This window comes from Pteropus alecto, unplaced genomic scaffold (assembly GCF_000325575.1).
Source record: "Pteropus alecto unplaced genomic scaffold, ASM32557v1 scaffold23, whole genome shotgun sequence".
Taxonomy (NCBI): domain Eukaryota; kingdom Metazoa; phylum Chordata; class Mammalia; order Chiroptera; family Pteropodidae; genus Pteropus; species Pteropus alecto.
In genome coordinates, this window is record NW_006435837.1 from 3,823,602 (window position 1) to 3,836,648 (window position 13,047).

The following is a 13,047-nucleotide window of genomic DNA, read 5'->3' on the forward strand; positions in this document are numbered from 1 at the left end:
TTATCTTTAAGCTCCACAATAGCCTGATTATCTAGTTGAAATTGTTATTCAGCTTTTGTACACTTGTTCCTCTTGTGACCAGACAAATGTAGAAAAGTAGCAATGCAGAATGCTATTTGCATTGATCTTAAAAAAATGCATTTCCCTGATTGCATCTGTGCTGATTTTTAAAAACTGTCCTTTAAATGACTAGACAAAGAATTATATCTATTAGGCTTAAACCTTGTAATCGTTTTGGAGTGGCACCCCACTTAGATTTTCTTAATAAATAGACTTTGTCACACATAGTCATGTTAAATAATTTTTAAAAAAATTACTGTCTCATATTCATTCACTTGCTCCCCAATTTTTCTTGGGAGCAATTTTCTGTGCTTTTTTAGTATCAGTTTTCACAAAGGATTTATAACCCTTTGCATTACAAGATAATAAGCTCCAAAGTACTACATTGTACGATCAAGCATTCAAGATATGCATTCTTCCCTAAGTGCTCAGAAATCAGTTTCTCTTGGGTAGTGTTAAACCACGTTCCATCTGCCTTAGATTTTTTTCCCCTCTTCTGACTAGGCCATTTGTTGACTGATTAAATGTTTGTATCATTATAAAAAATGTTATCTGGAAGGTCAAGTTGAAAGTCTCATTATGAAGTCCGTTGGGATAAATTTTTACATATTTTATTTGCTCCAAAGAATTAATATATAAAACTTGGGCTGTTATTGACCAGTTTTGCTACCTGCTGCTAGCCATAAATAAAAATAAGTGCTGGTGCAATGAGGCCCCTGTCTTGGCTTTAGACCCTTGGCCTTCTTGCAGAGGAGCCAGCTAAGGGGCAAGTCCTAAGTATCCTTGGTTAGTGGCCGTGATTGAACTCAGTGGAAAATTTGGTCGAGACCCTGACACACACTGTTCTTTCTGGGCTGTCCTGGAGAATCCAGGCAGCTGTAATTCATGGAAATACTCATATGTGAAGCCCACTGAAGAAACTGATGTTTTTGGGCTGCTGGTAGGAGGTTCTATGTGAAACATCTGCATAGAGTGCAGAGGAGGAGTTCTTAGATTTTGGGGGGCCATTGGACCCCTTTGTCAGTCTGGAGGAGCCTATGGACTCCTTTTCAGAATATATCTTAAAATGCTTACATAAATACAAAGGACTACAAAAGGGATCTTTTATACTGAAACACAGTTATCAAAATAGTTGTAAAAGTTGTATGTTATAATCTACATGCTTTATTAATGTCTCTAATAAGAACAAACAGTCTAAAAACTACTATAATTTTGGAGTAGTGATGGGTATAAAATTATTTTGAGATATCTTCAGGAACTGTAATGTGATATGAAAACTTCTATAATTTCTGTTAGTGACAAAGTCCTAGGGCCTGCTAAAACTAGGATGCGTTACCTACGTTTCTCTTTTTTTTAATATTTTTTTTAATTACAGTTGGCATACGATATTATATTAGTTTCAGGTGTGCAACATACTGATTAGACATTTATATAACTTACAAAGTAATCACACCCGGTAACTCTAGTACTCATCTGACACTATACATAGTTATTACAATATTGTTGACTATATTCCTTATGCTGTGCTTTACATCTCCATAACTATTTTGTAACTACTAATTTGTACTTCTTGATCCCTTCCCCTTTTTTACTCATCCCCCTCAACACCCCTCACATCTGTCAACCCTCAAAATGTTTTCTATGAATTTGTTTGTTTTGTTTGTTTATTTTGTTCTTTAGATTCCACATGTAAATGAAATCATATGTCATTTGTCTTTATCTGACTAACTCCACTCAGCACAAGTACCCTCTCAGTCCATCCATGTTGTTGCAGATGGAAAGATTTCATTTTTTATGGCTGAGTAATAGTCCATTGTATATATGTACCACCTCTTTTTTGTCTATTCATCCATTGATGGACACCTAGGTTGCTGCCATATCTTGACTATTATAAATAATGCTGCAATGAACCTATGAATTCACATGTCCCTTAGAAGTAGTGTTTCGGTTTTCTTAGGATAAATACCCAGAAGTGGGTTTACTGGATCCTTCATTGTCTCTTGTTATAGCCTTTGTTTTAAAGTCTGTTTTGTCTAGTATAAGTATTGCTACCCTAGACTTTTTGTTTGTTTCCATTTTCATGAAATATCTTTTCCCATGCCTTAATATCAGTCTGTGTGTCTTTTGATCCGATGTGAGTTTCTTGTAGGCAGCATATGTAAGGGTCTTGTTTTCTTATCCATTTAACCACCCTATCTTTTCATTGGAGCATTTAATCCTTTTTCATTTGAAGTGCTTGTTGATAGATAAGGAATTATTGCCATTCTTCATATTTTTGATTCATTTTTTTTCTTCTTAAGTCCCTCTAACATTTCCTGTAATACTGGCTTGGTGGTGATGAACTCTTTTTGCTTTTTTTTTTTTTCCTGTCTGAGAAGCTCTTTATTTGTCCTTTGATTCTAAATGATAGCCTTGCTGGATAGAGTAATCTTGGTTGTAGGTCCTGACTTTCCATCACTTTGAATATTTTGTGCTAAGCCCTTCTGTCCTGCAAAGTTTCTGTTGAGAATTCCACTGTCAGTCTTATGGGAGCTCCCTTGTAAGTAACTAATTGCTTTTCTCTTGCAGCTTTTAAGGTTCTCTCTTTGTCTTTAACCTTTGGCATTTTAATTATGGTTTGTGTTGGTGTGGGCCTCTTTGGGTTTTCCTTGTTTGGGACTCTGCACTTCCTGGACTTGTATGTCTGTTTTCTTTACCAGGTGAGGGAAGTTTTTAGTCATTATTTCTTGAAATAGGTTTTCAATTTCTTGCTTTCTCTCTTTTCCTTCTGGTATCCCTGTGATACAAATGTTGGTATACTTGATGTTGTCCCAGAGGCCCCTTTAAAGCAACGGTCCCAACCTTTTGGCACCAGGGACCAGTGCTTCCATGAGAATCTAACTCCTGATGATCCGAGGTGGAGCTGAGGTGGTGATGCTAGTGCTGGGGAGCAGCTGCAAATACAGATGAAGCTTCTTTCGCTCGCCCGCCACTCACCTCTTGCTGTGTGGCCCAGTTCCTAACAGGCTGCGGACCGATACCTATTCGCAGCCCAGGGGTTTGGGACTCTGCCTTAAACTATCCTCATTTTTTTGGATTCTTTTATCTTGTTGCTGTTCTCATTGAGTATTTTCTGCTACTTTATCTTCTAAATTGCTGATTTGATCTTCTCCATCTGATCTGTTAATTCCTTCTAATGTATTCTTCATCTCAGATATTGTATTCTTCATTTCTGACTGGTTCCTTTTATTTTTTTCCATCTCTGTTTTTATGTTTTTGTTTTTATCTCTTTGTTAAAGTTCTCACTGAGTTCATCTAATTTTCCCCTAAGTTCAGTGTTTTGAACTCTGCATCTGGTAGATTGTTTGTCTCCATTTTGTTTCATTTTTTTTCTGGAGCTTTGGTCTGTTCTTTCAATTGGGGCATGTTTCTTTGTCTCCACATTTTGGCTGCCTCTCTGTATTTGTTTCTAGGTATTAGGTAGAGCTACTAGGTCTCTTGGTCTTAGTAGAGAGGCCTTATGTAATAGGTGTCCTATGTGGTCCAGTGGCACAGTCTGGTCACCTGCACTGGATGTTCCAGGTGTGTTCCTTTTCATGGGTTGTGTGCGTTCTGTTGTAGTTGAGCCTTGGTTGCTGTTTGCATGTCAATGAGAAGGATTCATCCTCAGGCTGATCAATTGTGATGACTGGCCGGTGACTACAGTGGAGGAGCCATTGTGCAGGGGTTGATCCCACAGAGCAGGATTCACTTTAGCAGGGCTCTGGTGCCTTCTCAGTCAGCCCTTTGGATGTGTCATCCTTGGATGTGACCTTGGGTAGTGCTTTGGCTCATACTGAAGCCGGCCACTGGGCATGCAGGTAGGTGGTGCCTCCTGGAAGGGCCTCCACTCAGGCCATGTTTAGCTGCAGCCTGTATCATGCCCGGGGCCACCTGTCATGAGCCACCAAGCAATCTGCAGATGGCTACCACCCATGCTGGACTTGGGTGTACCTCAAGAGGCAAACCACTAACCAAGGCCAGCTGCCACTAGTGCCAAGTTTGATGCTGCTCTACAAGAGGTATGGAGCACACTGAGACCAGATGCTGCTTGTTTAGGTTTGAAAACCTTAGATTTTAGTAAAGCCTGAAGCATGAGTCAAGACAGGCCATTTGTATGGAAAAGCCACTGGAGATGGCCTGAGTGGGCCCAGTTTGGGAGGGATGGTGTCTCAGGGAATCACTTGGGCAGGGAAACCAGTATTATGTGGAGATTCATATAGTGGCCGCCCAAGTCTGCAGGCTGGAAGCAGAGAGGGCTCAACAAAGGAACAAAGGCCTCTGCTAGCACTTCTGTCTGGGAGAAAACTGCTTCTCCAGCCCTCACCCTGAAGCAGTTTCTCCCTGTATGTCCCTAGTGCCTTTTGAGCAGCTAACCCAGTTCTGGAGCTCAGAATGAGTGAGTCCATCAGTGAGCAAGTTCACACACGGGTCCCTTAAGAGGAGTATTTGTGACTCCAGCCCCCCTTCATCTCACTCGGCCACAATCTTTGCTGTTTTGGAGAAGTTATGAGGACTTCTTTTCCTGGCACTGGAACTCTGGGCTGGGGGATTGATCTCAGTATGGGGCCGGGACTCCTCACTCCTCTGGGGGAACCTCTGGACCTCCACAGCCAAGATATTCTTCCCAATTCTCAATCACCACGTGCAGGTGTGGGATACTGGGCTCTGCGTCACCTAGGGTAGCGCTTCTGCTCTACGAGTGGGAACTGGATGGAGAAATGGAGCCCTGGTACTCTTGACCACATTTGCCTGAAATAGCACTTCTGTAACACAGGGCTGTAGTGAGTGAAAATGCTGGTGGCCTGGGATTCTCAGAGAGAAATTGTCACCCTAGACTGGAGATTAAGGGTGAGAGGGAGCCCCATGTACTTGGCTGTATCTACACAGAGAAAAATTTTCATCACTCTAGGCTGGAGGGGGAGGGAGGGGAGGAGCAGGTTATATCTCAAATGCTAGTCTCACTGTTCTTACTAAGATTTACTCAGTTTTCTTGAATAAACATTTCTCTATTTGCTATATGCTCTTAAGATAATTTATAGTGACTTTAGTTTTTTAAAATATTTTTTAAAAAGATTTTTGCCTGTTATGGTTTTTCTGGGGAAAGGATCTGAGGAGCTCCTCACATCTCCAGTCTGCCTCTAATTTTTTGAAAATAGCAAACTCCATTTCTTCAAAGAAATGAAGTTTTACCTTATAGACTTCACTGATCCACACAGCCCTTTTCTTTCTCTTAGTCTGAAGTAGGAAGGCTTTTTACCATAAACTCAATCAATTTCAGATAGAAGAACAAATGGTTTCACTTCTGAGTGTATAAATGGCATTTAATTCAGCAACATGGCTTTCTTGTTATAGATAGGGAGAAAGTTGTCTCTAATGCACCCAAATCCTTACTTTGCTGGGCAATTTGAATTTGTCTTTAAGAATTTGAATTATATAACCAGGGAGGGAAGAGTCTTTGTTCCTCTGGTATAGACAATTCCCAATGATTGCTAACAAGTAGCTGTGAGTCTTCTTCTCCCTGTTCCCCAATTATTCACACACTTGAATTTTTGCCACTTCTATTTATAACACATTGGCATTTGTATTTTGCTGGGTTTAGCCCTGTTGCCTACAGGGATATTCTTCAGCTGCTATTTTGCGGTGGAGTAAGTATTCTCAGAAAGTCCTATTTTCAGGAATAATGGACCATCGGGAAGTTTAGTGTAAGACAAAGGATGCCCCCCCACCTGCTTTTGTATGACCCGTGAGCTAAGAATGATTTTTGCATTTTTAAATGATTGGAAAGAAAGAGAAGATGAAGAATACTTCAGGACATGTGAAAATATGAAATTCAGATTTGTGTCCATAAATGAAGTTTTACTGGGACAGAGACATGCTCATGTGTTTATGTTGTCTATGGCTGCTTTCTTTCATGATACAGTGGCAGAGTTGAGTAGTTGGAACAGACTGTATGGCCTACAAAACCAAAAATGTTTACCATTTGAACTTTTACAGAAAGTAGGGCCTAAAAACATGTCTCAACAGAGTTATACATGCCCAGCAAGGTACAAAAGAGAGTTTCAGGACAATTATTTATACTTTGAGTTCAGATAGAAATGAGAATGCCACCTGTCTTTGTGTAAGTGAATCTTATTCAAAAGGAAAACTTAAAAATGCATGTCACATATGTTTTTGTAACTAGTTCCCCAATGTTGTAAGTTTTCCCAAGGCTTCTGTTTGATATGAGGTCATGATGTTCTGATAGTTTTCTCTGTAATTAATGAATTTATTTTTGATGTAGAAGAAGCTGTATCTCTTTTTTGACTTCTTTCTTGGAGAAAGTGTTTCCCAAGATAAGTCTGCATTATGCCAAATACCTAGACAACTTAATTAGTGTAGTTTAAAAAATTAAAGGGAAGAAGTCAGATGAATTATTTCTGACACCATATAAATTCTTTAAAACAGTGAAGAGATAGTAGTTAAAAAGTCTGAAATTTTAAGCTAGTTACTTTAAAAAAGTTTTATTATTAGTTTTAAATATACAGTACATTGGTTAGATGTTTATATAGTTTATAAAAAGATCCCCCTAATTGCCCTTTCTCTCCTCTGGCTCTTCACCTAGTCGTTACATTACTACTGACTACATTCCCTATGCCGTGCTCCCCATCCCCGTGACCATCTATCAACTGCTAATTTTTACTTCTTTAACCTTTCATCCCATTCTCCCATCCTCCCAACCCCGCTCCTCTCTGGTGGTCACCAGATTGTCCTCTATATTTATGACTCTGTTTTTGATTAGTTTGTTCTTTTTGTTCCTTAGATTCACATGTAAGTGAAATCATATGGTATTTATCTTTGTAGGACTTATTTCACTCAGCATAATAACCTCTAGGTCCATCCATGTTGTTGCAAATAGTAGTATTTCATTTTTTAATGGCTGAATAATATTCCATTGTATATATGAACCATAACTTCCTTATCCAACCATCTGTTGATGGGCATTTAGGTTGTTTCCATATCTTGGTTATTATTGTAAATTGTGCTGCCATGAACATGGGAGTGCATAGATCTTTACGAATTATTGTTTTGGTTTTCTTTGGATAAATACCCAGGAGAGCAATTGCTGGGTAAAAAGGTATATCCATGTTTAATTTTCTGAGAATTGGTACAGCCACAATGGAAAACAGTCTAGAGGTTGCCAGTTGTTTTTTTTTTTTTTATGGCAGTGTAGACAAAAGATTGATTATGATGTAAGAATGTCATATAAGAATGTATTTTAATCCTCCAGTGTGTTAAAAATCAAGCATTGACTTAATACTCTTTAAAGGTAGTGTTTATGCTTTACAAAGGATCAGTTTGTATTCAAGTTGTAATTATTCCATAGAAAAAAAGATATTGTTTTACCTGAGTATTACTTGACAATATAAAAATTTAAAAACATCTTTTTAAAAAAAATCTCTGAGAATAATCATTCTTATTAATATCTGCTTCATGCAAAAACAGTTTTTACTCTACAAAGTTTATAATAGTTTACCTGTGATTAAATTATCAAATAATATGGCCTTTCCATTGATGTTGAAAGAAAGAAAAATATGACTTTACAATTGCAATTCTTGGTTATCAGTGGTTCAAATTCCCTCTATTTGGGGGCATGTAATAAAATGATATAATTTTTGAGACTTGAATCTCTGAAATCTCTACCAGAGTTCACAGACATACACAGATCAGTTTAGCATTTAAGACCAAATGTTTGCCATACATCTGTGTATTAGAGCTTGTGAAATTGAGTGCTTTCTTGTTTTGTGCCTAATAGATTCATAGTCATATTTCACAAGTTGTTGTCATACTCGGACATTTGCTCCGTCCCCGTCCCACCAAGTTCTACCGGCTCAAATCCATAGCTATGCTTCTGTATCAATTACTTTGTGAAACCTTTTTGTTTCTTTTTTCCAGGCATCTAGTGGAAATTATTACTTCATCCCGTACGTCATGACAACTAGCGCTGATTATTTTTGCTGCGAGAGTGACACCCAGAGGCATGCCTCAGAGTACATACAGCCCAACTCAGATGCCGCCCTGGGTCCGCTGTGTGTGCCCCTGGTGGACAGGTTTATTAGCCTCCTGAAGGATATCCACGTGACCTCATGGTAATTCTCCTCAGCTGTCAACAACCCTGGGAGCCCTGCCACAGTCTTCCTTTCACATTCATGGAGGCAATACACCCTCAAAAGACCATAATACCCAGAGAATGGGGATCTTCCCGCCAATCAGTTTTAAGTCATCCTGGAATCCTTTGTTGTTCCTTACTACCTCACTAAATTGGACCATTGTAGTGTAGCCAAAAGAATAGAACTGGAGTTAGGAAGTCAGGGGTGAGCCTGTGTCTGGCCCCAACTCCATGTGTAACTTTGATAAATACCTTCTCTGTAGCCATTTTCTCATCTAGAAAATAAGGAAGTTAAGTCACTGATTTTTTTAATGCTCTTTCAACTCTGAGATTCTGTTTTAAGATCATTTATGAGGATGATTTCCATTCCCCTCTCCAATCATTTGTTGAGGTTGTGTGCCTCAGTAAGGTTATTCTGATCACAGGTTCTTCTGCTATAAAAGCCAGGATGCATTGAGTCCAGCTTAAGCCATCCTGTGACATGTTCTTTGTAGATAGATGTTAGAGAAGGCGGGGAATACTGATTCAGAGGTAGGCAGGTTTGAGTTTGAATCCTGGCTCAGGAGATTCCTCGCTGTGTAGCCTTGTAAAAGTCAGCTCATTTCTTTGTACCTCGGTGCTCAAGAAACCATGCCTTAAAATGTTCTTATTCTGAAACTTGAGGGCAGAAAAATTATTTTATTTAACCAAAAGATCATTTTGCTTACAGCCAATTTAAAGGATTTACTCCTGTCAGTAATGTCACAAGGGGGAGGATTGGTCCTTCCATAACAAATGAAAATCCGAAGCTGGCAAGCCGACTTAAAATGAAGTGCAAAGGACCGCGTGTCCCACTTTGACTCAAATCATGGTTCCCTGAGCTGTTGAGCATTGCTACTGTAGTATTGGTGTGAGGTACACACTTGTTAACAGTCTGCCCTGTTTTTCTATTCCATCACCTTTTCTCTAGATACAGAGTTTCTTCTATAGGCTTTATGGGAAAAGAATACTGGAAACCTAGACATATGTGACCACATGCCAACATAGAAAGCAGTTGGGGAACTTTTTGTGGGACATTCCTGGAAAGCTTCATTCATTCACACCTTGCTAACTATTGTCTTATTGCACAATGAATATTTTAGTGAAGTTTAGAGAGAAAGCTCTTCTAATATCATCTTCTCATGTCTGTCAAGGAAGTAGGTTACCTTGAGTCTGCCAGATGAGCAAGGTCTTCGCAAGAAGTGGACTCAAATTTGTTTCTCATTCAGTGTGTATATTTTTTATTAGGAAAACAACTCTTTTTATTTTATTTTATTTCAAAGGACTTGAAATACCTATTAGTTGATTCCACCCCTTGAACTGACAGATACATAACAGTGGTTAGTGAGAAGGTAAATGGTACTTATAGTTTAAAACATCTATAATGAGGATGGCAGATAAGTTTTTAGCTCAAGTGCCAACTCTGATACATTGATAAAGGCTGCCTGGAGCCTTGAGCTGAAAAGGGATTGGAAGCCATTTCCAAGTTCACATTGATTAGCAACATCTTCCCTGGTTCCCAGAGGCAGAAATAGCTGCACATTTATTACATACATGATGTCCCCAAGCCATACTTAATTCAGTGTTTTGTTTATTTACTTAAAAGTTACTGTTCTTATTAGGTTTCTTAGTTTATTAAAACCATTTTTCAGAATTACCCTTGAAAACAAGACTTAAATATAACTTTTACTTGTCAAGCTAAATTAATAACACCTTAATAGCTTCGACGCCTTTATCGTCCACCAAATAGACAATGGCTGTCACCCAACTTAATGACTCATTAGATTAATGATAGAATTTTAAACACTGGTAGAATCCATTGATTTGCTCATCATTGGGATGATTTGCAATAGAATAAGGAAAAAAAAAGCAATGCTTCTGTTTCTGTAGACTGTTATTTAATTGAGCTTATCTTTTTAAATAAACAGCCTAATTTTACTCTCTACAGTCCACTCATTTCACCTACTTAATGGGTTGACAGTATTACTGCTTGGCAGTGCCCAGTTGCCATAAAAAAATTACTTGGAAAGTGCCCAATCTGTGGTCATTGCAAGTCAGCCCCTGTACAGCAAATTAGGTCATTTTTGAAGATTTTAAACCCAGTACCAGATCCTAGCACTGATTATTTGAGAGGCTATGGTGAGACATTCCAGTGTGAATTTAAATTGCTTTAAAAGTTTTCATACATTCCTATTATCATCTAGTTGCCCACATGAAGGAAGTTTTATGTTTTACATTAGAAAAGCATTCTGGCAATTGAAAATGACAAGGAGGCAGTGAAGGACAAGGGTGGCTATAAGCTTCCAGGCATGGCTTCTTGGATTGCTCATGGACACGTCCAGTTTCCAGCTCTCAACCAACTGCAAAAAGCTTAGTGATTACTAGCTGGGGACATCTGATAGATTCATTTTAAAATTCTCTTTTTACTGTTTCATGGCTCTTGGAGTTTTTTGGTTGGTTGGTTGGTTGGTTTTTTTGTTTGTTTGTTTTTTTGGCTTTGTGATAATCTGTTCATAGTGGGGGAAATAACTATTCAAGTAAGATACCTTCTTGTCCTCTATGTGTTTGAAAAATACCAGAGGAAGTGGTGTGGGTGGGATGGGTAGAAAGTCCTGTTTGTCATCCAAATACAGGTGGGTCAAGTTTGAAAATACTTTCAAGGTATTAATGAAATGATGTTACTATTCAGTGGTTATTTTCTGCAAAATGTGACTAACAAGTAGGACACGTCTTCCGTTTGCTGGTACAGGGAGGCTCAAGTCTGGGTGAAGCCCCCCCTGCGTTAGCTAAGTCATGTCAATGAGAACCAAGTTCATTTGAGCCGCTAAAGGAACAGAGTCATGGATGCTTGGAGATGTAACCAGAGGTTTTCATGTTTCCCTCTCTAGTGCTTCTTACAAAGAAACCTTGTTAAATGACATCTGGAGAGCTAGAGAGAAATACCACGGTGATGAGTTGGCAAAGGAACTGGCTCGGATCAGACTCCGCGTGGATGATATCGAAGTTCTGACCTCAGACATCATCATCAGTTTACTGCTGTCCTATCGCGATATACAGGTATGAAATTTGCTTACCTGAAGCTAACGCATGCTGAGTTCTTCCTTGACATCAGGAATTCCTCATATGAAGTACTCTTACACTAGATGTGTGGTTAGATATCTGTTTTATAGACAAAATGGGTATGTGGCTAGGTCATAGGTCACCTAGCATATGTGTTGTGGCGGGCATATTGGAGAAGGTTTTGTCGTATCAGAAGGCCACTCCAACAAAATCTCATGGTACTGCTCACTAAAAAGAACTTAGATTTTTCACAGGTTATATGCACTTTATGCTAGGCATTGTTCCAAGCCCTTTGCAAATTCTAATTCATTTAATTCTCTTCACAAGCCTATAGGGTGTATACTCCATTATCCTCATTTTACAAATGAGAAACATGAGGCACAGAGAAGTTATGTGACTTACCAAGGTCACACAGCCGTTGACAAAGTCAAGAATCAGACTGAGGCCACCAGCTGCATTGTCCTTGCTCATAACTCCTCTGCTGTGCTGCTTCCTTTAGGCCTTTGTCGCTTCCTTCTTTGTTTACTATCACTTATCAGTGACAGAGCAGGAATAGCACATACAAGTCCAGGACCTAGGGAATGAAGGTATTTATTCCAAGACAAGCATCAGAGACATCTAGAGAGTTCTTGAGACAGAATTCGTGGGATGCAGTACCATGAAGGAAATCAGACATGTTTTCCCTCCAAGTATAATGCTGTTGAGCCATTTCTGAGGATGCCTTGTCTTCCCTTTGGAGGAACACCGGGAATGTCCCTTACGTGCAGAATTCCACAGATCTCCATATTGGAGATTGTTGGCCACACGTCTTTAAATCTAAATGAGAGAGACATCCAGTTATGACCTGAACCAAGAATATAGTCAACCACTAAGGAACTTATTATGCCCCTAGTGAGAAACAGATGTATCTAATTGATTTTAATAGCAGATGCTGTTAAGGAGTATGATAATGATTAAATTATGCCCATAGGACAAGAGAATGGGAATGGTCTTTTTTGAGGTCTTTCTTCTGGAGCTGCTGGCTTCCATCTGTCCTTGCCTTCACACATCTCTTTATAACCTTTCGTTGGGACTCTCGGGTTCAAAAGTGAGCCAGAAGCTGCTTGGAATACACTGCCTTCCCTTTCTTGGGCAACTGCTTCCAGGTGCAGAGGCACAAAACAAGCATCAGTGGGAAGTCCTCCTCTGCTAACTGTAGCTGGCTGTCAGCAAGTCAGCCAGTAACAGTGATTCTAAGCCTGGCTGAAAGGGTAGCAGATGGCACCACTCAAAGGGGACCCAGCTGATACAAACACGGTAGCAATTTTTCCTGGGGCAGTTATGCAGTTTAGAACAGTGGTTCTCAACTGGGGGATATGTGGCAGGGTCTAGAGACATTTTTGGTTGTCACATCTCAGAGGAGAGGGGAAAGTGCTACTGGCGTCTAGTTGGCAGAGCCAGGGATGCTGCTTAACATTCCACAGTGCACAGGACAGGCCCACAACAAAGAATGATCTGCCCCAAAATGTCAGTAGTGCCAAGGTTGAGAAACCCTGGTTTAGATGAATTCATTTGTTTTTGGCAAAATAGGAAAGGCTAGGATGTTTCCTCCTGTATGAGCCAAGTGACTGTAAGATTTCTTGTATGTTTATATCCAGCTCATTGTAACCCACAGCTGTGCTGGTAGTAGTAACTCTCCTGCATTCAAAACATGATAGCTTTTTCCTAGCTTCTGGGCTGTAAGTAACTTCATTAAATGTTCT

The 13,047-nt window shown here is 39.5% G+C and overlaps 1 protein-coding gene across 3 annotated transcripts in view; it reads left to right on the forward strand.

Moving 5' to 3' along the window:
* Positions 1 to 13,047, forward strand: part of MAP3K15 (mitogen-activated protein kinase kinase kinase 15) — an 85,200-nt gene that overhangs the window by 16,358 nt on the left and 55,795 nt on the right. For all 3 annotated transcript variants that reach the window (XM_015589167.2, XM_025046601.1, XM_025046602.1), the window contains exons 4-5: positions 8,014 to 8,207; positions 11,134 to 11,302. In XM_015589167.2, the coding sequence (XP_015444653.1) occupies positions 8,014 to 8,207; positions 11,134 to 11,302 (363 nt within the window). The remainder of the gene's footprint in view (positions 1 to 8,013; positions 8,208 to 11,133; positions 11,303 to 13,047) is intronic.